At 44.8% G+C, this 22,963-nt stretch overlaps 1 protein-coding gene across 1 annotated transcript in view; it reads right to left on the bottom strand.

Moving 5' to 3' along the window:
• Positions 1–3,310: 3,310 nt before the first annotated feature.
• LOC147105658 (ankyrin repeat and sterile alpha motif domain-containing protein 1B-like) overlaps positions 3,311–22,963 on the bottom strand; it is a 75,573-nt gene continuing 55,920 nt past the window's right edge. The window contains exon 5 of the mRNA XM_086010210.1: positions 3,311–3,822. Within this exon, the coding sequence (XP_085866336.1) occupies positions 3,611–3,822 (212 nt within the window). The 3' untranslated portion in view covers positions 3,311–3,610. The remainder of the gene's footprint in view (positions 3,823–22,963) is intronic.

Here is a 22,963-nt window from a genome sequence, read left to right as displayed (position 1 = left end):
TACCACCGGCTATTCTCTCACATACCTTTAAGAAATACCAAGTTCGTATTACAGACATACACGGGGCATAACGTATACCCCGTGGGGAAAATAAGAGTCAAGGTGAGAGATAGGGGTAAAGAACACCCAAGAATGAACTTGTACGTATTACCTGAGGGAGGACCACCACTTCTAGGACGGGAGTGGATTAAGAAAATAGACATGGAAGGGCATTACCTAAAGGCCATAATGAGGGAGGACTCGGTGCAAGCTATTAGCTCAGATTCTGAAATGGATGATGATAAGACCAAGTCGAATATGGAAGACAAGGCTAAAAGGGACTTGCCGACGATGGGAAAGAAAACGAAGACATGCAGAAGGACTTATGGTACCAAGAAGAATAAAGCTGCAGAGCAGAACTCCAGGTTGACAGAGAATTCTGAGCCTGTTCAAGCAAAGGATTCATCCATGACGGAAGAACACCGAGCTCGGACGCAAACTTATGTCAAAGTACGACAACAATTAGAACAGTTGAGTGACCGTCTCGTACAAGAGATGAAAAATATGGAAAGGTTCTGGGACACCGAATGGGAGAACCTGGAAAGACTACAGAGACAGCTAGCTCAAGCAGAGAGCGACCATAGAGCCATCGTGGTCAAATACCAATCACATTCCCCTGATGCTGTTCAGGAACTAGAATATTTACAGAACGAACCAAAGGAAGAGGAATCTTCAGGGAGCCAGGACTTTATTCCAGTTCTTCTCTACGACTCCTTACAAGCAGAGTGTGAGGAGTTGAAAGAACAGTATGAACAGGCCCAGGCTACAATTCTGGAGGGGGTTAACTCGGCAGCCTCCGAAAAGCTAGTTTCAGTAGAAGCATATGAACAACTAAAGGTTGAACATGAGCAAGAAGTCCAAAGGCTGCAGGAAATTCTTGATGAGCTCAAGACCAAGACAGACTCATCGGTAGGAGCTCCATCCATAGATGAGAAATTAGAGGTGAAAATCATGGCAGAGCATGAAGGACAGGATGTCCAAGAACTTATAAAAACATTGAAGGACACCCAAGACAAATATGAGGCGGCAATGACCGAGGTTCAACAACTTGAAGAACAGATTCAACTGGGAATCCTTTCAGTGGAAGAACAGGACACTGTAAGAATGGTCCCTGAACATGAACTAGAGAGCATCAGGGCGCAACTTTTCCGAGCGCTGAAAGCCAAAGTTCAAGAGGAATGTAAGGTGGAAGTATTGGAGAAAGAGGTGGATGAAATGGAGAAGACTCTGATCCACCGTGTTCCCAGGGAAGAGTTAACGGTCAGCCAACTCCTTCATATGCTGAAGGACAAGACTCTGCAAGGGGAACAATCTGAACACGAGCTTCAATCTTCAGGGGGAACGAGTTCGGAGCTCTCAAAAGTCACGGAGATAGCTGAGGTGGCAACACAAATTTTACAAGGATGCCAAAAGTACGTTGAATCACGTCAAGGTGAACAGAAGAATGTGGAAACCGTTACTTCAGTAGAAGGGTTAAATAGCCTGATAACGCAATTACCGATGGAAAGGAAGGTATTGAACTCACAAATGAGGTCCGTCGTGAAGGAATGGCAGATAACCCAGGAAGAGCGGGATGAATATGAATGCATGAAGAAGGCTTTTCAAGAAAGATGTTTAGGGAAGGAACCACCGTCAGCTAACGTCCAGACGGGTGAGGAGGAAGAAGAAGTCTCTCTCGCTGGCCGAACTCAGGACGAAACCGAATATTACCATGACCTGTTGCGTGACACCGAATATTACGAGGATGTGGTCTGCCCAGCTTGTGATGAAAACTCTCAAAGTGCTGAAATCCGGAGGAAACACTTAAGGTCTAAGGAACATAGAGAGTTGGTGGCGCTACAGCTGGCAGCCGAGAAAGGAGCTCCGAGAGTTTCAAAAAGGCAGAAAAGAAAAAGAAGCAGAAGATAATAACTGTCTAAAATATTAGCACTTCTACCATTCCAGGCGGGACATTACGAAAGGAGCTAAATTAGTTGAAAAACTGGAAAATGTCAAGACAGCCAGTTGGTTGTAAAAGTCCGCACTGCTGGTTCAACAGGACGAAGGTTCAAGCTGTTACGTCAAGAAAAAGGCTATGGAGGAGTCACGCTAGCCAGGTAATCCGGCTACACCAAAGAAATGTTGTTCGGAACGAGTCAAGATCAGAGACTGAATCTATGAACTGTTTCCGCAGAGACTGAACCTGTGAACTGTTTCCACCGAGATTATATTTGTAAATTGTTTTATATGACATTGACTCCACCGAGATTATATCTGTAATTTGTTTTATAGGAAGTTGAAGATATGTATGTTTAACGGGGACTCTAAGTAATAAGCTAAAAAGGGAGGATTGTAGTGTATGTACCCGTCTATCTTTAAGGGAACTATTGAATGTAACCGTTCACCTTTAAGGGAACTACTTTAGGTGTGGCACTATTTGTTTGGCTTCTGTATACTGTAATACCGATAGTGACCACACCAGTATATAAGTGTTGTAGCAGGATTGCTGGGGCAGATTCGCCCGGACCTTCGAATAGTAAAGACCTGTTTTGTTTGTTACTTCTGAAGTCTGTGTATTTATTAACTGCACAACCCACAGACTTTACACTATGATTAGCAGCACCTGTTACCCCCAGCACTACTAGATCCTTGCACTCCAAATACTGCTAGCCTCCGAACCTCCAGTTCTCTGAAACTGCCTCCCAATTTTGCTGGACATCTCAGAACCCCTCCAGACTTCCCCCACTCCAAATCTAAGGACCTTACTCAGTGCTCACAAACTTTTAGACTGCACGCCCAGTGCTCCTTGAAGCTAAAACCAGCCCCAATGCTCCCAGACCCTGAGACCACCCTCCTCAATGCTTGCAGATCCCAGGACCCTCCCTCAGTGATCCTAAATCCCGTAACAACCCCCCCAGCTCCCAACACTGCCACCGCCCAAAGTGCTACTAGTTTCTAAGATCCCATTCCAGTACTATCTAATCCTGGACCCCGTCCAGATGCTCCCAGAAATGATGGGCTGGAATAAAATTGATAATAAGACGTGTTCGTACATAGCCGCCATCTTCCTAACCACAGCATGGACATATACCTGAGATCATTGAACGGTGATTGGATGTGCTGAACTTGTCTCCCTGCAACCCAATCATGACACATGAACGCTTGCTGCTATACATAATGCCTTCCGGCAGCGGTTTCCTCATCAGCTGTAAAATGCTATTTAATAAAAGTTGTGATTATCAAAATATAATATTCATGGTACTTATTTTTAAAATGTGTATTCATTTTAGTACTAACCACCTGAACATCTTTAGTTAGGTACAGAAACAGCAGTATAATTTGGAAGGGTGGGGAGTTGGTAACTATGCAACAACAGAAAATTCAAACCATGCTAATTTAAAATAATAATTATTTTCAGATAGGAAGTTGCCTATAAACTAGCTTAAAATCTAATAATCGCCTTATCTAATTGAGGCCATAAGTCTCGGTTTTAGTAACACTTAAATATACCCAGATGCAGTTTCCAGCTCATAAAATACCAAAAGGAACTAAGCATTTAACATAAGAAAATGTCCTCTGGGACATTTGTTCTTTATGAAGTGAATTTCTTACTCTGTTGAACACTAACCTTGGAATGTTTAGGCTGGTTTTCACACTTCGCAACATCATCATCAGAAATCTTTGCACTGGTAAAACTGTCCATAGAACATGAGGAAACTGCTTGACACAAGTCCTCAAAATCTTTATCCTGGCTCTCTCTGATTTCCAACAAAAGCTTTGATAGCTCCCCGGTTAGTACTTCACCTGCCAACAACAAATGAGGCAAAATTATTCTTGTGAAATTGAATATATTTCAACGCTTTAATAGAGAAGTAATGTCTACCCATATTAAATTCATTAGGAGTAATGTTTATAGATGAACTATAGTGGGACAGCTTTGGGAAAGAGAAAGAGTTTAACATTTTAACATGCCCAGAGAATACATACTTCATTTGATAACTTAGGCTGAAACACATCAGCACTGCTCATGACTTGCAGGTCTTGGTACAAGCTCAACTGCAGTCTGTAAATCTCCAATAACTAGAGAAATTATAGCCACAAAGTTCTGCTTGATATGATGCTGATTTAATTAGTATTACTGTATTTTGGTCCAAATACTAATGCATATAAAGCTCACATCAGCAAGATTACAAAGATACTACTGCCTCATTGCCAGCATTAATGTGAGCTGTCTCAAACGCAACTGTATGATTATTTTTTTTTTAAATCCCAAGCAATTTTGCCTTAAATAAAAATATGCATATGCAAGGTAAGACTAGGACCAAACTGTTCCCATCAGAAATATAATCAATGTCCTTAGCAAGGTTGCAGTTTGGAAGTCAGCATGCACTATCATATGGTTTGCCCTGTCAAAAAAATTCAATTAGGTTGATCAGGCAAGATCAACCCCTTCTAATACCCTGCTGGCTGTGAAATTCTGCGAAAGTCTATCTTTAATATACTTACCAAGGTCTTAACAAACAAAAAGGTAGCTTTTCCCCTCACTTTTCAATTATAGGCGCAAAATTGGGCTCGGTAGCACCCATTGGCATCTTGATGTGTGCACGCACACTTCTGCCGCAAATCACGGCGGATGCCATCTTGGTGAGGACGTTAGTGCACGTGCAGCTAACGTCCGTCGGAAGTATGCAGAGCAGGCAGATCATGACATCAATAAGCGTGCTACACTGATTTGACGCCAATGGTACAATTTTAGAGCTCAACGCTCCAGCCAACGCCCTCTCTTAACATCGCATGGCTGAACACGTGTTAAGCAGCAGGAAGGACCCCACCAGCATTATTTAAAGGATTCATCAACCAATTACAGGTTAGTTGCTGGTTGATTTCTTCTGGTTGTTGCTATGATTGTAAAAGTGTTTGGTGCTTTGCATAGTTCCTTCAAGTCTCCAGGGAGTGGTGTGCCAGGTGCTGAAGGATGTTTTCCTGACCTCAAGTCTTCTGCACAAGCCAGTTGCTCTCAGGCATGGGTGCGGTAGTAGGTATTCCCCATGGAATACAGCATGACTGGGAGAATGAGCAGAGGCCACGCAGAGCAGGGCAAGCTGCTAAAAGGAGAAGGATGAGGAGTAGGGCTCTCAGCAGGAGGCCATGTCCACCCAGGGTGTTCAGGGAGCATTTCTCCTTGCCTGAACCTCAGCGAGGAACAATGTGTGAGACATCTGTGCTTCAATAAGGACTTCCTCCACCTGCTGCAGCCACAACTGCTACCTCAGAGCAGGGCAAGGGTCGCATTGCCAGTGGCTGTGAAGCTGACCGTGGCGATGAACTTTTACACGTCTGGATCGTCCCAGGCTGGATCTGGAGATATTTGCAACATCTCGCAGTTGGTCGTTCACTGTTGCGTAAAGGAGGTCACTGAGGCTCTCTATTCAAAGAGAGCTAATGACATCTCATTCGCTCTTGCCAGAGACAAGCAGGTGGAGTGAGCACATAGCTTTGCTACGATTGCAGGCTTCCCCATGGTGCAGGGTGCCATTGACTGCATGCGCATTGCTTTGCGGGCACCGCAAGTCAACTCTGCCATATACTGGAACCAAAAGGGATTCCACTCCCTCAACGTCCAGCTGCTGTGCGACCAGAGGCAGCGAATCACATAGGTCAATGCCTGGTATCCTGGCAGCAATCATGATGCCTTCATTCTGCGGCGGTCCGCTGTGCCATCTGCATTTGAGCCACCATGGCAAACCAAAGGGTGGCTACTGGGCAACAAGGGCTATCCACCGACCACATGGCTCATGACTCCGGTGCGCAACCCACGCATACTTGCGCAGAATGCATACAATGAAAGCCATGCTGCCACATGAAATGTGATAGAGCAGACCATTGGCATGCTTGAAACAACGCTTTCACTGCCTAGACTGCTCTGGAGGAGCCCTGCAGTACTCGCCAGAGCAGGTGTCAAGATTCGTGGTGATCTGCTGCATGCTGCACAACCTCGTCATCATGAGGGAACAGCCCTCGTCACCAGCGATACGGCGAGCAACTGAGGAGGAGAAAGAGGAAGAGGAAGGGAGAAGGCAACCTAGACAGCCCCTTTCTGCTCACGCTGTCCGTGAAGAGCTAATTCGAGTGCGATACCAGAAACCGTAACTCCAATTCCCCATTCAACAACAGTCCCACACTTCACATTCCCTCCATCTTTGACCATCTCAGCATCTGTTTGGCCACAAAGCAAAAATAAAAGCCATCACAAATTAAACCTTCCAAACCAAATTTATAAATGAAATTATGCCATATTGCATACAAACATAAACTATTCATGCTTGTGATTTGGAATGCACTAACTGATAGGGTGGTGGATACAAATTCAATAGTAGCCTTCAAAAGGGAATTGGATAAATATTTGAAAGGAGAACAAAATGCAGGGATATGGGGAAAGAGCGGGGGAGTGGGACTAACTGGATTGTTCTTCGAAAGAGCCGGCGTAGACTCGATGGGCCAAATGGCTTCCTTCTGTGCTGTAGTATTCTATGATTCTATGATTGTGCATTCCTTTTCTGCCTGTCTTCCGTGTGCCCTTGCCTATCCTGGTGCTCCTCTGCAGTGCTACCCCAATGGCTGCAGCATGGCTAGCATAAGGCTGCTGACTTTCAGTGGAGAAAACGGCAGATGGCCTTGGAGGACAACTTTGAGCAGCTCTGGGCCTAGAAGGCCCGGCTGCAGACTGCACCATCTCGGCACGGGCAGCAGCAGTAGTCTGGGCTGGCTGGATGACAAGTAACAGCAGGGGCACTGATGGAGTGGCATTGTTGGGAGGACGAATGCTGTCATTCCGAGAGAGGACTGCAGGTTCGTGCTCCATGGAGCCACTGTCACTCCCTGGGTCAGCGTCTTAGCAATCTGAGTAACCTGTTGGAGGACAGATTGCTGAACTGCTGCGACACCCTACAAGCCCCTTTGAACACTGTAATCCACAGCCATGATTGGCAACAGTCTGAGCTTGCATGGCAGCACTCAGATGTTTGGTGGCTGCTGCTTGTGCTGCAATGGAAATTGCGACAACAGTCATCAGAGGCTGCATCATGGTTGGGTCCACAAGTGTGTGAATGTAGTTGGCCCCCACTTCCATGCTGGAAAGGATGGGCTCCAAGCTCTGTGCAAAGCCCTGTGCCAAGTTGACGCTGGACTCCTCCATGCTCCTCGACATTGAATGCAAGCTTTCTGGCAGGCTTCCCAATGCACCAAGCGTTTAGTTGTGCATACCCATAAACGTACTTCTGTAGGCTGCCCCATCGAAGTCCTCATCAAAGACCTCCGGTGAGCCGGCACCTGAGTTATCCTTGCCCCCTGCCCTTGCGCCGGGTGTCTCACCACATGCAGAATCGCACTTCTAATCGATCCTCTAAGATGTGCGCAGTGTCAGTATCTGAGCTGGTGGCTGCGAGCGTGAAACCAAGCGATGGTGCTGTGTCTTCATCATCACTCTCCTGTTGGCGTTTCTCCACTGCCTGGCCAGGTTGCATCTCTTGGGTACCCGAAAGGAAAAAGGCACACGAGTAAGGTGGTGGTGAGGGGTGTGGGGAAAGAGAGGGAGTTAAAGGTGCATGCTTACACCAACTGCAGCTTGTTAATCAGAAGAGATTGTGGGATGAGGGGGGAGTGGGATCTGAGAAGGAGAATTAGGACTGAGGATACCGTCATCTTCGATGGTTTCAGCCACAGCCTCAGCACTGGCCATACCAATAATGGTCAGCACAGTCTCCTCCGTGGCGGTGAGGCATGCAGGCACGCTTGTCCCGCTTCAGTTAGCTCCTGCTGTCTATGGTTGTGCACCACCTTGTCATGCAACAGAGAGGGGAGTGTGTCATTGAGTGTCGTACAATCTGTTTGGATGATGTGACTGTCATGGTTGAATAGCTGACAGTGTGTGCAAGCTGTGAGATATGGGTGTGAGGCTTGCAGCAGTGCTAAGTGTGTGAGGGTGAGGTGAAACTATGAATGTTCGGTATGAGTCCTGATTGATGGAGATTGTTGGTAGGCGAGTGGCGGGGGTGTGGTGAATTGAGCAGTGGCTGAGGCTAGTGGCGCAGTTGGTAGGAAATGGCATTTGAAGATGCATTCACTGACCGTGACCACTCATGTGAGGTCGTTGAATTTCTTGCGGCATTGCATCCAGGTCCTCAGGCTTGATTCCTGGCATTGACCTCCATGGATATCTGTTCCCACTGCCTTTTGACTGTGCCTGGAGGGCCTCCGGGCCCCCTGCGGATACAGGACATCTCTCCTCCTCCTCCACCAAGTCCTCTAGTGTAGTGTCTGAAAACCTTGGCGCCCACTCTCTCCCATTTTGTGCCATTCCTCACTGTTTTCCCAGGACAGATTCACTTCCTGCACGACTCCCAGCACCTGCTGTAGCCACAATGCACCCCCGCTTTAAGAGGTGCAGGCTAGCTTTAAGCAGTTCATGCTCGGTTTAAGTGGTGCTAGAAAGTTACTATTTTGGGCCCCCTGCTGATGCGTGCAGCCATTGGAAAGTGCGGTTAGTGCTGGCTGCACGCAGAAATCGTTCTAATGAGCAGGTAGCACGAAGTTGGCATGCTGCCTGTATTTCAATCAATGGCCGCAAGTTAATTGCGCATTGCAATCCCCGCAGCCGTTTTCAGGGGCTATCCAATTTAGCTCCCATATTCTTTAGTCTAATTTTGGAAGTATATGAATTGGGCAGTAACTGAATTATCGCCGGAGATTTAGCACTCGGCGCAGAAGTAGAAAGCCTGGCTGCTAAATTCGGCTTACTGCCCCGGCGAGGAAGTGGAGCACTATCTCGGGTGCTCCACTTTCTCTCGAGGTGGTGTCGGGGGTGCAAAGCACGGTAGCGGCTGAGTGCTCTGCGTAGCGCTGACACATTTCAGCAGCCCTCCCCTTCCGTTAAAGGGGAGGGACGCTGTGAGCTCTACAGGGCCTCCAATGGGCCACACTAGTCCACCAAGGCGGCGTGGTGCCTTAGCTGCAGCCTGGCACTGAGACGTGGTGCCAGGCTGTGCGATGGCAGCCACGGACCATGCCAAGGTCCACCCTGGAGGTTGGCCAAAAAAAAATGGCTGAGCAGGTCGCGGCCGCACCTCCTTTAATTAGCGCCCCACGAGCGGAGGTCAGCCTGGCTCGTGACCAATGAGGCTGGTGCGGACACCGCCCGCAGCAGCCTCGTGGGGCGCAGCCTAATTTCTGTGGCGGGGCACAAAGGGGGTCACGGCAATGATGTCATTGGCGGTGGCGCAGCAGCCCAGGGCACTACCGGGCAGGGGTGTGGCACTCTGAGCTAGCGCCTCAGTAGCACACCAACGAATATTTCAGGAGGCGCTATTCCCCGTCCAGGTGATTAGCCCTTTGCGCCCCATTAGCGACCCTAATCTCTCAAAACTACGGTGAAATCAGGAATTCTATCAAAGGGATTCCACACTGTGGGAGAATCAAGTGGGAGCCAGAAACAGTGGTGAGGGGTGAGCCAGCAGAAGAATTGGGACTTTTACACAGAAGTCTGATTTTCGCAGGTGGACCACATTTGCCGATTTTGTGACAAAAAGACAGCTGCAATTTTCCAATGGCTTTGCCGATGACCCAGTCAATATATGTAATACCGAGTTATAACAATCCTAGTTTGGGCTGGGTGAGCAGATCCCATCCAGGCAGAAGACAGGGAACTCCAACTGGCCTCAGTGTCCCTGGGCAGTGGACGAGTTCCTACTCGTGATCATCATCGAGTCGTCTCAAAAGTGCACATGTGGATCTGGTGTAGGAGCCCACCCCTCCCCCACATCGTCCAACAACCCGCTGAGAGCACTGGAGGGCCATCAATTCACATGGAGCCATACCCCAACATTAATCACCAGCTTTAGGAGAGGAAGGTAGAAGAGAGAAAACTGTGGATAAAGAATGCTATGGGACAGCATGCCAAGCGAGTTGCCATGGTTACAGCTATCACTCAGTGCACGGCTGACTTTGAGCATTTAGAGCCAATTTTTCTAGTTAAAAGTACAGTAATATGCATTAAAATTCATTTTTATTTCTAATACAAGCTACATGGTTTTCACAAATGGTACAACCATCAGCATATATATCAGCATATATATTTCCATTAATGAGTAACTATAAGCCATATAATCATTTCATTACTCATGAGCAATCTAGTGATCCTTACTATGGCTATGGTTATCATAATGTTCTGTATTAGAATAGCCTCTTAATTCTTTTATAATTATGCATTATAGCTGCAAAGTAATTCTATTCTACCCTTCCATGAGATACAAAACGATATGATTCTGGAGTTAGTATGTCTTAATTACTGTTCTGACAATTTAATGAATGGAATGTCTGAACTTGTTTTAACATAAGATCTCAGAGGAACTAGAGTAAACACCTCAAGTATTTGCACTGGCTGCATTGAAACCCTGTAATGCATTGCAACTGTATATTATGTTATATATGCTCAGCAGTGAGTTCCAGATAGTATTTAATTTCAGGGTCCAGGCTATATCCGTAAGCTGGTCAAACTGCAATATCGCTGATGCCATTGTCTCCTGGATGCCCCATTAAGTTACTAATTGATATCGTTCTCACTGTGGAGCCTTCACCACACAGCCATGTGTTATTCTATATACAGGAAACTTTCGTTTATCCGGAGGTTAACTGTCCGGAATGCTCGATCCACCGGCAAAATTCAGGAGTCGGTTCAGTAAGTTTTTTTTCTTTTCGTTGCTTTTTTTCACCAGTCAGGCTCTGCAAGGTTGAGCTGAAGCTGTTGCTTAGCTGCAGAGACGCTTGCAAGCTACGGCCGACTGTTTAGAAGCTGTTGCAAACAACAGGGTTTGTTGCGAGATACGGAGCTCAAAAGCTCCGTATGTTTTAACATTAGCGCTGGTTTGTCCGGCAGTTTTGATGGGACGGCAACAGCTCAGTCCCGTCAGTGCCGGATACCAGAAAGTTTCCTGTACACGGCTGGCTTGGATGCATCCCCCATGTTTAACACTAGCGTTCACCCTGCATTGCTCCCAGCTTTTTTTTTAGCTCCATCATGTTGGGGAGGAGAGGGGTGTAGGTTTTCAGCAACTCCAGATGAAACCAGTTAATTTGGATCAGGCAGTGAATCAATGGGCAACTGATGAACCTGGTAGTTTCCACATTAACAAAATTAAAGTAAGCATCAGGATCCATTTACAAACTGCCATTTGAAAATGACCCAGCTCACACGATGCCATGAAAAGCTGATAAGTCAACTGACAGTTGCAATAAGAGCTGCTCAGCAATCATGCAGTGTAGAACATTAGAACGCGTGTTACAAATTCCAAAGACCTGTCCAAATAAAACACCCCCAGCAAAAAAAATATGCTGACTGGGATTTTTTTCAAAATTGTTGACAAACAAGTCTAAATATGATGACATAGAAACAAACCTGGAGACTTCAGTATTAGACACTAGAGGATAGAGAAAGGAATAAAATATAAAGAGTGATAATGCTGAGTTAGTACATACATTTAAGCTGGATAAAAATGCTGCAAAGCATGTTTTACTGACTAAGGTTTGTCAGCACTTTTACAATGAAACTAGCACACAGAAATTGTCACAGGAGGCACAATGGCATCACAATCTTTAATATTTTGATTTCGAGATAATTTATTAAAACAACTTGTCACTTAAGACTGGTATTTGGGGGTGAAACCAGCTGAGGGATGTGGTGAGTACATATGGGTGTCACAGTCTTTTCTCATCCTGGGTACATAAACAAAAAGAAACTGAGCTTAAACATTTTTCGTGGTGGATGTTGTCTTTTGTGCTGAACAGTTAAGCTGTGCCACAGAAGTGAACCAAAAACAAAAGCAATGTTACAGAGAAACAAGATTATTCTGTGTGCAGTGCAGTGACATTTACTGTTCCCACAGAGTCATGAAATGTCACAAAGACATCATCAGAAAACGTCAAATTGTTAATGATTTCCAAACATGTTCTGCATCTGCTACTGATCATGACCACCACAAGGGGCAGTAGACCATTACGATATAATTCTTAGATGTCTCTGACACTATAGCATCGCAGCAGTCGTACTCCCTCTATCTGCTGTCTTAAGGTTATGATATTATAGTAATATGTTCCTTGAATCTTATGCCGGATTTTATTCAGTTAGAATTATTTGCCAGTTACTTAAAATGTCCCCACAACATCCCCTATTCAAACTATTTGGAGAGAGCTACTCATGATTTATAAATAAAGCTCTGAAGGAAGTTATCCAGGCTGGAATGTCAACAACTGATGCTAAGATAGCAGCATTTCTGAAAAGCACCGAGTGAGAAATTGATGCTATATCATTAGGATGATTGCTCAGTGAATAATTTGAGCACTGGGATAATCAATTTTATGGTAAGAGTTCTCATACGCCTGAAGGACTACATTTGAAAACACATTTCCCAAATTAAAAGCGATGCACAGCTGTATAATACCAGTGCTGACTTAATAGTCAACAAGGTACCTCCGTTCAGTCTGTAAGGGTGACCCCGAGCTTCCGGTCGCCTGTCATTTCAATTCACCGCTCCATTCCCACTCAGACCTCACCGTCTGCAGCCTCTTGCATTGTTCCACGGAAGCTCACCGTAAACTCGAGGAACAGCACCTCATCTTCCGATTAGGCACTTTACAGCCTTCCGGACTCAATATCGAGTTCAACAACTTCAGATCATAACCTCGGCCCCTATTACATTTTTATATTTTTTATCCACACTTTTGGTTTGTGACTTTTCCTTTTTTTTTCTCTCTCCCACACGGCAGCTGTCTCTCACTCTGTCAGCGCATTCCACACTTCATCTAGAGCCATTGTCTGTTTCTTTACCTGTCCTATTACTATCTCGTCTCACCTTGAATATCTCTGAATGTCTCTTCTTTCATCCCCTCCCCCATTTCCCAGCCCCCAAACTGCCTTTTGTTTCATTTCCTGCCTTTTCTCTCAGTTCTGTAGAAGGGTTTCAACCCGAAACTTTGACTCTATTTCTCTCTCCACGGATGTTGCCTGGCCTGCTGAGTTTTTCCAGCGTTTTCTGTTATTAAGGTCCCATCTTCTTTGTTTATATTATTCCCTGTGGAAACTGCAAGTTTGAATTGTAAATTTCTCTTCCCCGCCAGTTCCCTCCTCTTTTGTATTTAATAGATAATAACTCCATCTTCTCTTTCTACTCCAGCCCACAATTCTCCCATTACATAATACTTGGGAATTGTATATATTTCTTTCATTTATGGGATCAGGGTGTCGCTGGCAATGCCAGCATTTATTGCCCATCCCTAGTTGCCCTCGAGAAGGTGGTGGTGAGCCGCCTTCTTGAACTGCTGCAGTCCGTGTGGTGATGGTACTCCCACAGTGCTGTTAGGGAGGGAGTTCCAGGGTTTTGACCCAGCGATGATGAAGGATCGGCGGTATACTTCTAAGTCAGGATGGTGTGTGACTTGGAGGGGAACTTGGAGGTGGTGGTGTTCCCATGCGCCTGCTGCCCTTGTCCTTCCAAGTGGAAGAAGTCGTGGGTTTGGGAGGTGCTGCCAAAGAAGCCTCGACGAGTTGCTGCAGTGCATCTTGTAGATGGTAAACACTGCAGCCACGGTATGCCGGTGGTAGAGGGAGTGAATGTTTAAGGTGGTGGATGGGGTGCCAATCAAGCGGGCTGCTTTGTCCTGGATGGTGCTGAGCTTCTTGAGTGTTGTTGGAGCTCCACTCATCCAGGCAAGTGGAAAGTATTCCATCACACTCCTTACTTGTGCCTTGTAGATGGTGGAAAGGCTTTGGGGAGTCAGGAGGTGAGACACTCGCCACAGAATACCTAGCCTCTGACCTGCTCTTGTTGCCACAGTATTTATGTGGCTGGTCCAGTTAAGTTTCTGGTTAATGGTGACCCCCAGGATGTTGATAGTGGGGGATTCGGTGATGGTAATGCCATTGTACGTCAAGGGGAGGTGGTTAGACTCTCGTTTGTTGGAGATAGTCATTGCCTGGCACTTCTGTGCCGTGAATGTTACCTGCCACTTATCAGCCCAAGCCTGAACATCGTCCAGGTCTTATTGCATGCGGGCATGGACTGCTTCATTATCTGTGGAGTTGCGAATGGCGCTGAACACTGTGCAGTCATCAGCGAACATCCCCATTTCTGGCCTTATGTTGGAGGGTAGGTCATTGATGAAGCAGCAGAAGATGGTTGGGCCTAGGACACTGCTTTGAGGAACTCCTGCAGTGATGTCTTGGGGCTGTGATGATTGACCTTCAACCACCACAACCATCTTCCTTTGTGCTAGGAATGACTCCAACCAGCGGAGTGTTTTCCCCCTGATTCCCATTGACTTCAGTTTTACTAGGGTTCCTTGGTGCCACACTCGGTCAACTGTTGCCTTGATGTCAAGGGCAGTCATTCTCAGCTCACCTCTGGAATTCAGCTCCTTTGTCGATGTCTGGACCAAGGCTGTAATGAGGTCGGGAGCCGAGTGGTCTTGGCAGAACCCAAACTGGGCATCAGTGAGCAGGTTATTGGTGAGTAAGTGCCGCTTGATAGCACTGTCGATGACACCTTCCATCACTTTGCTGATGATTGAGAGTAGACTGATGGGGCGGTAATGGGCTGGGTTAGATTTGTCCTGCTTTTTGTGGACAGGACATACCTGGGCAGTTTTCCACATTGTCGGATAGATGCCTGTGTTGTAGCTGGACTGGAACAGCTTGGCTAGAGGTGCAGCTAGTTCTGGAGCACAAGTCTTCAGCACGATAGCCGGGATGTTGTCGGGGTCCATAGCCTTTGCTGTATCCTGTGCACTCAGCCATTTCTTGATATCACATGGAGTGAATCGAATTGGCTGAAGAATGGCTTCTGTGGTGGTGGGGACCTCAGGTGGAGGCCGATATGGATCATCCACTCGGCACTTTTGGCTGAAGTTGGTTGCAAACGCTTCAGCCTTGTCTTTTGCACTCACGTGCTGGGCTCCACCATCATTGAGGATGGGGATATTCTTGGAGCCTCCGCCTCCCATTTGTTGTTTAATGGTCCACCATCATTCACGACTGCAGAGCTTTGATCTGATCCATTGATTGTGGGATCGCTTAGCTCTGTCTATAGCATACTGCTTCTGCTTTTTAGCTTGCATGTAGTCCTGTGTTGCAGCTTCCCCAGGTTGCCACCTCATTTTTAGCTATGCCTGGTGCTGCTCTTCTACACTCCTTGTTGACCCAGGGTTGGTCCCCTAGCTTGGTGGTAATGGTAGAGTGAGGGATATGCCGGGCCATAAGGTTACAGATTGTGGTGGAATATAATTTTGCTGCTGCTGCTGATGGCCCACAGCACCTCATGGATGCCCAGTTTTGAGCTGCTAGATCTGTTTTGAATCTAACCCATTTAACACGGTGGTAGTGCCACACAACACGATGGAGGGTGTGCTCAGTATGAAGACGAGACTTCGTCTCCACAATGACTGTGCGGTGGTCACTGCTGCCAATGCTGTCATGGACAGATGCATCTGTGACAGGTAGATTGGTGATGACAAGGTCAAGTAGGTTTTCCCCTCGTGTTGGTTCTCTCACCACCTGTCGCAGGCCCAGACTGGCAGTTATGTCCTTCAGGACTCGGCCAGCTCGGTCAGTAGTGGTGCTACCAAGCCACTCTTAGTGATGGACATTGAAGCCCCCCACCCAGAGTACATTCTGTGCCCTTTCTACTCTCGGTGCTTCTTCCAAGTGGTGTTCAACATGGAGGAGTACTGATTCATCAGCTGAGGGAGGGCTGTAGGTGGTAATCAGCAGGAGGTTTCCTTGCCCATGCTTGACCTGAAGCCATGAGACTTCATGGGGTCCGGAGTCAATGTTGAGAGGGCCACTCCTTCCCGACTGTATACCACTGTGCCACCTCCTCTGGTGGGTCTGTCCTGCCAGTGGGACAGGACCTACCCAGGGATGGTGATGGAGGAGTTCGGGACATTGGCTGAAAGGTATGATTCTGTGAGTATGACTATGTCAGGCTGTTGCTTGACTAGTCTGTGGGACAGCTCTCCCAATTTTGGCACAAGTCCCCAGATGTTGGTGAGGAGGACTTTGCAGGGTTGACTGGGCTGGGTGTGCCGTTGCCGTGTCCGTAGCCGGTGCCGAGGGCGATGCCGGGTGGTCCGTCCGGTTTCATTCTTATTATTATGTTTTGTAGTGGTTAGTTACAACTGAGTGGCTTGCTGGGCCATTTCAGAGGGCAGTTAAGAGTCAACCACATTGCTGTGGGTCTGGAGTCACATGTAGGCCAGACCAGGCAAGGATGGCAGATTTCCTTCCCTAAAGGACATTAGTGAACCAGATGGGTTTTTACGACAATCCGATAGTTTTATGGTTACCATTACGGATACTAGCTTTTTATTCCAGATTTATTTAATGAACTTAATTTAAATTCCCCAGCTGCCAAACATATTGCAATGTGATGGATCACAACAGACACATGGGTCTAGAAACTGGATTGTGTTGAATCAGGGCGTGAGCCCAGTACTATGCAGGCAGTACATATTAATGAGGCTGGTGGCAGGACCACAGTAAATTGGTTCACTAGCCTTACTCGTATATTGCCGGCAAGCCGCAGGCCCCAATCACAGCTCGCTGGTCCTGGGAGGCACTAACGTCAACCGGCTTATAAGTAGAGTCCGAGGAGCATGGTAGCAAATGTGGGGTGGGGTGGGGGGTGTTCAGTAGCAACACTCGATTTTATAATGGAGCCAAGAGGAGCACTCCTCTTCCTCCACTCGGCTGCACAAATAGGTTAAATTAAAAATAATTAAATTGCCTTTCCGAAGGCAGCCTACAGCAATCCCTTTGAGGACCATTGGATTGGCTGCCAAGCGCCTGCAAATACTGATCCCAGCATGCAAGGCACATGTTGCGGTCAGTCGCAAACAAATTTTTACAACGGGAACCTCAAACAGGTGTTAGGCCCCTACTTATATATGCAAAAGGCCTAATATGCCCGTTTCATATCCTCTCCATCACGAAGGGGGCCTTTGTAACATCACCCACCTCAATCCCTGCCTCTGCCCATCTGCTGCTAAAACCCTCATCCATGCCTTTGTCACCTCCAGATTTGATTATCCAATTACTCTCCTGGCTAGCCTTCCGTCTTCCACTTGCTGTAAACTTTAATTCATTCAAAACTCTGATGCCCGTATCGTATCCTGCACTAAGTTCTGCTCACTCATCACCTCCCAATAACACTTGAACTGTGGGGTACATCAGTACTAAAAATCTAATCAAGTTTAATTCAAAATTGAAAGTCCCCACTCTCCCCTCCCCTTCCAAATTAAAATGTTACGCATTACCAAACAGGATCTATTTTTCAGATTCTGAGTATGACTCGCACACCCAGTTTACTCAGTCAAAGCGACTTGGATGCCACTTGGAATTAGAAATGTGTAGGTATTATAAGCTGAAATTATTCATGAAATCTGGAACGTGTCTTCCATTTCAGTATTCCTCTGCAGCTCAGAATAGAACTATCAATTGAGTGAGCACCCTGCTAACATTACAGTGAGGGGGGAGCATTTTAAAGGGGCACACTCCTTGTCAAGCATTGTTCGGCAAACTTTTCTTTGTTCACAAAGCATCACCTGCAAATAATTTCATTATGACAAAAAACTTCTGGTTTCCTGCCTCTCCAAACAGAGAGAGGTTTTCATGCTCCTTCAACATGAAAGTGCAGTCAACTCTCATTATAACAGGCCCTTTGGCAGCCAGCCAAAAAAGTGCTAAGTGTCCCAGAAAATGCTGGTATTTGCAGTGTCTGCTATTTGGTACGAAAACATTACTTACATGCCAGTACTCTCAGGATCTGTATTTAGTACACGTTACATACATGCTAGTATTTTTCAGATCTGTATTTAGTGCTGATAGATTACTTACATAGAAGCATAGAAATTACAGCACAGAAGGAGGCCCACATTACTCTGCTGGCTCTTCGCTGGAATGAATACGGCAATTTTTCACTGTTTAAAATATTTATCCAATTTTCACTTTAAAAATGCAACGTTCCTGCCTTCTCCAATTCCCGTGGTAAAGCATTCCATGCTCCAACAAATGACTGCATAAAGTATTTTTTCCCAACTTGTCCTCACTCATTTAGTGAGGATTTTAAGTTGATGATAGATCATCACTAACTCCCCAAACAAAGGAAATAGTCTTTCCATATTCACTCGATCAAAACGCTACAGATTAAAAAAAAAAATCCCCATTAAGTTTCCTCAGCCTCCTCTGCTCCAGTGGAAATAGTTCTAGTATCTCAAGTTTTTCCTCATATCTATAGTTTCCCATCCCTGGCATCCTGCTGAATCTACACTGTATACTCTCTATGGCTTTAATGCCCTTTCTATAATGGTGCACAAAAAACTGCACACAATACTCCAACTATGGCTAACCAATAATCTTTGTACAAGTGACTTCTTTACTCTTACACTCATTGCCCTTATTTATAAAAGGCTGTCAGCCTTTTTTATGGCTTTATCTACCTGCAGTTCCACTTTCAGCAAATTATGTATTTGAATCCCTAGATCTCTGCTCATCTACTGAGAAAGACTGTGACAAAATACAAGACAACATTAACCAACTTGCAGAAATGGACACGTAAATGGCAAATTAATTTCAATATAGTTAAGTGTAAGATGTTGCACTTTTGTAGGAGGAATAAGGAGGTCACCTACTCCTTGGAAAATAAGAGTCTAAATGTGGTAGAGGTGCAAAGGGATCTAGAGGTACAGATTTACAAATCATTCAAAGTAGCAACACAGGTTAACAAAGCCTTAAAAAATGAAAACAAAATACTAGGGTTCATTTCTAGAGGTATAGAATTCAAAAGCAGAGATGTGATGTTAAACTTATATGGAACCTTGGTTAGAGCACACTTGGAGTAATGTGCACAATTCTGGTTTCTATTTTGCAAAAAGGATAAAGAAGCACTGGAAAAGGTGCAATTTTTTTTTTTTACATGGATGATCCCAGAACTGAGCAGGTACAACTTTCAGGAAAGACTGAACAGGCTGGGCTCTTTTCTCTAGAAAAGAGAAGTCCGAGAGGTGGCCTGATCGAGGTCTTTAAAATTACGAAGGGGTACGACAGGGTAGGTGTAGAGAAGATGTTTCCACTTGTGGGGAGTTCAAAACTAGGGGCCATGAATAGTAATAAGTAATGTAATAAGGAATTCAGGAGAAACTTCTTTACCCAGAGAGTGGCTAGATTGTGGAACATGCTACCACATTGGAGTGGCTGAGGCAAATAGCATGGATGCACTTAAGGGGAAGCGAGAGAAAGTAAATGAGGGAGAAAGAAATAGAAGGATATGGTGATAGGGTGCGATGAAGTAAGGTAGGAGGAGGTGTATGTGGAGCATAAAGACTGGCAAAGACTTCCCACATTACAACCGTGACTACACTTAAAAAAAAAAAAAGTACTTCATTGGCTGTAAAGCGCTTTGAGACGTCCGGTGGTCGAAAAAGGCACGATATAAATGCAAGTCTTTCTTTTTTTCTCTTTATACACCTGTTGGGCCGAATAGCCAGTTTCTGAGCTCTAAGTTCTATGTAATGTAATTCTATGTATACTCCCATTCCTTGTTTTTTCTCCCAAAGTGTATTACCTCACATTCAACCACAATAGATTGCATCTGCCACCTGTCTGCCCATTCTGCTAACCTGTCTATGTTTTCTTGAAATCTTTTACAGTCCTTCTTTCTGTTTACTAAACCACCTTGCATCATCAGCAAATTTCAAGATTATACTCCATAAGCTCAAGTCCAGATCATATATATTAAAAGGGAACAAAACTGGACCAACCACTGATCCGTGGGGTATACCATTTCCAAATCTTCTGCAATCTGAGTATCATCAATTTACCCCAACTCTTGTTTTTTTCCCCCCGGTCTATCAACCAACATTCTATCCATGCTGCTTTTATACCATTTGGGTGAATTTTTCTAACAAACCTTTTGTGAGACACCTTATCGAACACATTTTGAAAATCCTTATACACTACATCTAATTCATCCCTTTTATCAATGCAATCAGTCACTTCTTTAACAAAACTCTATTAAATTTGTCAAACATGACTTCCGTTTAACAGATCCATACAGGCTGTCCTTGATTAGTCCATGCATTTCCTAAATGCTCACTTATTTTATCTCAGTATTTAACCAATTTGCATTTGATAGATACAGATTACAGAGATGCATGTTTCGTTGTCAAAACACATCATTACGTTACTTCCCCAGTTTGACAGAAATAACAGTATCATCTTCCCCCACTCCCCAAACCAAATCAAAAAATGTCAAATACTTCTTTTATATAAAGGTAAGGTGTCTTTAAGTCTGGATACTGAAATATTTTGTATTAGACAATCTAATAGGAATGGTATAAATAAGGCCGTCTGCACCTTAGGAAACAAGTATGTTGCAGATAAGACCATGGAACATAGAAGATATAAAGGGGAAGCAAGATGTAAAAGCCAAGAAATGAACAAACATCTGCAGTGTAATTATGGTAAGAACACATTGTCCCAGATTTTGTGGTCAGCGGCGAAGTGATGGCGCTCGCCGCTCACCTCCAAGTACGCTACCCACAAAGGTTTAGCGGGCTCTGTGGTGTCGATTTCCCCCTTTTTGATGTGACTTTCTGTCTGGCGCCATCTATAGGGGAACTGTGGCATCCAGCAACAGTGAGGTCATCAAGCCAGCTGAGCAGCTGATCACAGTGAAGGTTTCTCACGGACAGCAAACCAGGAAGTAAAAAGTAGGTCTTATCATTCACTTTTTAAGCATTTTACAGAATACAAAATAAAGATTGGTACATACAGATGGGATTAAGGTAGAAGCTGAACTATCATAAAAAACTTTTTTTTTTAAATTAAGTTTTATCATTTAAAAAAATCCAATGGAATTTTAATCATGGAATGGAAGGAATGGCACTGCACAATATAAAATTCGTTTTTCAGGGCCAGAGAGGTTGTTCAGCAGTAATTATGACTTAGTACGCCATTAAAAACTTAGTTAAACCTCATTCAACAAGGCTTAACTTTTTCAATAGCTTTTACAGTGAGAATAGTGCATAAAAGGTTGAAGTTCATGTCAAATCAGTGATTCTGTGTTGATTCCATTGGCGAAGATTGCAACAGCGCACCCTGTGGAGGAGTAGAATATCACTGACAGCAACTTCCGGATTTCCACATTTAACTGCGCATGCGCAGATGCCAGAAGTTGCTATCAGTTTTACACAGTGATAACAGCGAACACTGACAGTTTTGCCGTCATTACAACCGCAAATTGCGGGCTATTGGTTACAATGTCCCATTTTAGCCACTCTGACTTGGTGCAGTCGAGAGACAGAACCGCTGAGATCACAAATCTCTATAGGTCACTGGGTGGAATTTCCACACTAGTTCTTCCGATCTCGCACTGGAACTTTGGCAGAAGGTACAGCGGGAGATTGAGAGAACCTCCATGGAAATTCTATCCCCTCAATTCCATACTGTTGCAAGAATGCGATCTTGTGCATTTTTAATGTACTTTACAGGAACATGGCCTCAAATTAAGTCTGCAGTAAAACATTAGTGTTCGTTATTCTTCAAGAAACAATTAGATTTCAAATATATAATTACCAATCAGATATTTACATTTCTGTACAAATAATTCATGCCAAATGGTCTAACCTAGCAATCTTTGCAAGCCCCAAAGGAAAGAATTTAGAGCATAAATGTAAATGGCAGTAATCCAACCCTGTAGCGCAATCTTCACAATTTAGTGAATAAAAAAAAAGGGCTCTCTCCTGCTTCCTCTAGTTCTATGCTCATGTCCCTTGTGCCATAATGAACAACTCACTCAGAAGCCACAAAACCCACTCAATAGACCCATCTCCTGACCATGTAGGTCAAATGTTCCAGGTATGCATATAGACACATCCATGATATTCATATGTGCATCTGCATTCTCAACTCTGTTTAGCACGCAATTTGACAGTTTTTGGACCTGGGGTCTATTAGTAAGCAGAGACAATGCAATTTTCTTATTCAGACAATATGATTTGGAGCTGGTTTATCACTGTGTTGAAGACCGATGCACCCTAGGCATTATTCAAAAGCAAATCTATAGCAATTTGACCACATCAAGACAGGATGTCAAATATCTTCTATCTTGTGTGGATATTGACACAATGTTTGCAGGGTAAAGTGTGCAGGATATGCAAATAGAACCTGAATATTGCTGAAAAGTTGAAATGTTGCATATAGCAGATATTGAAGCCTCTTTATTCATGCATAATAAAAGCTTGCAACCACAGAATGCAAATCCATTGCTGGATATGTCAGAGATTCTTCTATTTGTAATATGCAAACTGAACTGCTGTCCTTACATTATTACTTCATCATTCTGGGCCTGCAAAGATTTCTGGTTAAGAACAGCTGAATGAACAGTGACACAGTTGATTTGCATACGAGTGTAAACACCAGTAATTGATTGAATTGAGTTTGACAACAAATAAGTGTTAAGAAATTGACTAATACTCCTTTAAATGGCAGTTGTGGAATCCATTCCAAATTGCTGTTAAACCACCTCAGACGTGGTCATATAAGCAGAAGCTATTTATTTGGTTGAGAATTATTTTCAGGACAGTAAGAAATCCTCATTAAAAACTTTAATTAAAATGATGACCAAATCCTAGAATGGGGTTCACGCCCACTATTCTTTATACACCAAGCTCCCATTTTGACTGGGAAAGATGCAAAGCAGAAGGGGGCAATTTGGACAAGGAGTGAAGTTGAGTCAATTAGAGGAATGCACTCAGGCCAGTTTTGCCTATCTCCAGTTGCAGCGAAGTACTGGTAGAGATCGGAGAGGAGGTTGCCTGCGTAGCCTCTTGCTAGTTGAGGGAA

This window comes from Somniosus microcephalus, chromosome 17 (genome assembly GCF_052327205.1).
Source record: "Somniosus microcephalus isolate GS21.2 chromosome 17, FLI_Smic_1.0, whole genome shotgun sequence".
In the NCBI taxonomy this organism is placed as follows: Eukaryota; Metazoa; Chordata; class Chondrichthyes; order Squaliformes; family Somniosidae; genus Somniosus; species Somniosus microcephalus.
This window is presented reverse-complemented; position numbering and strand designations above follow the sequence as displayed.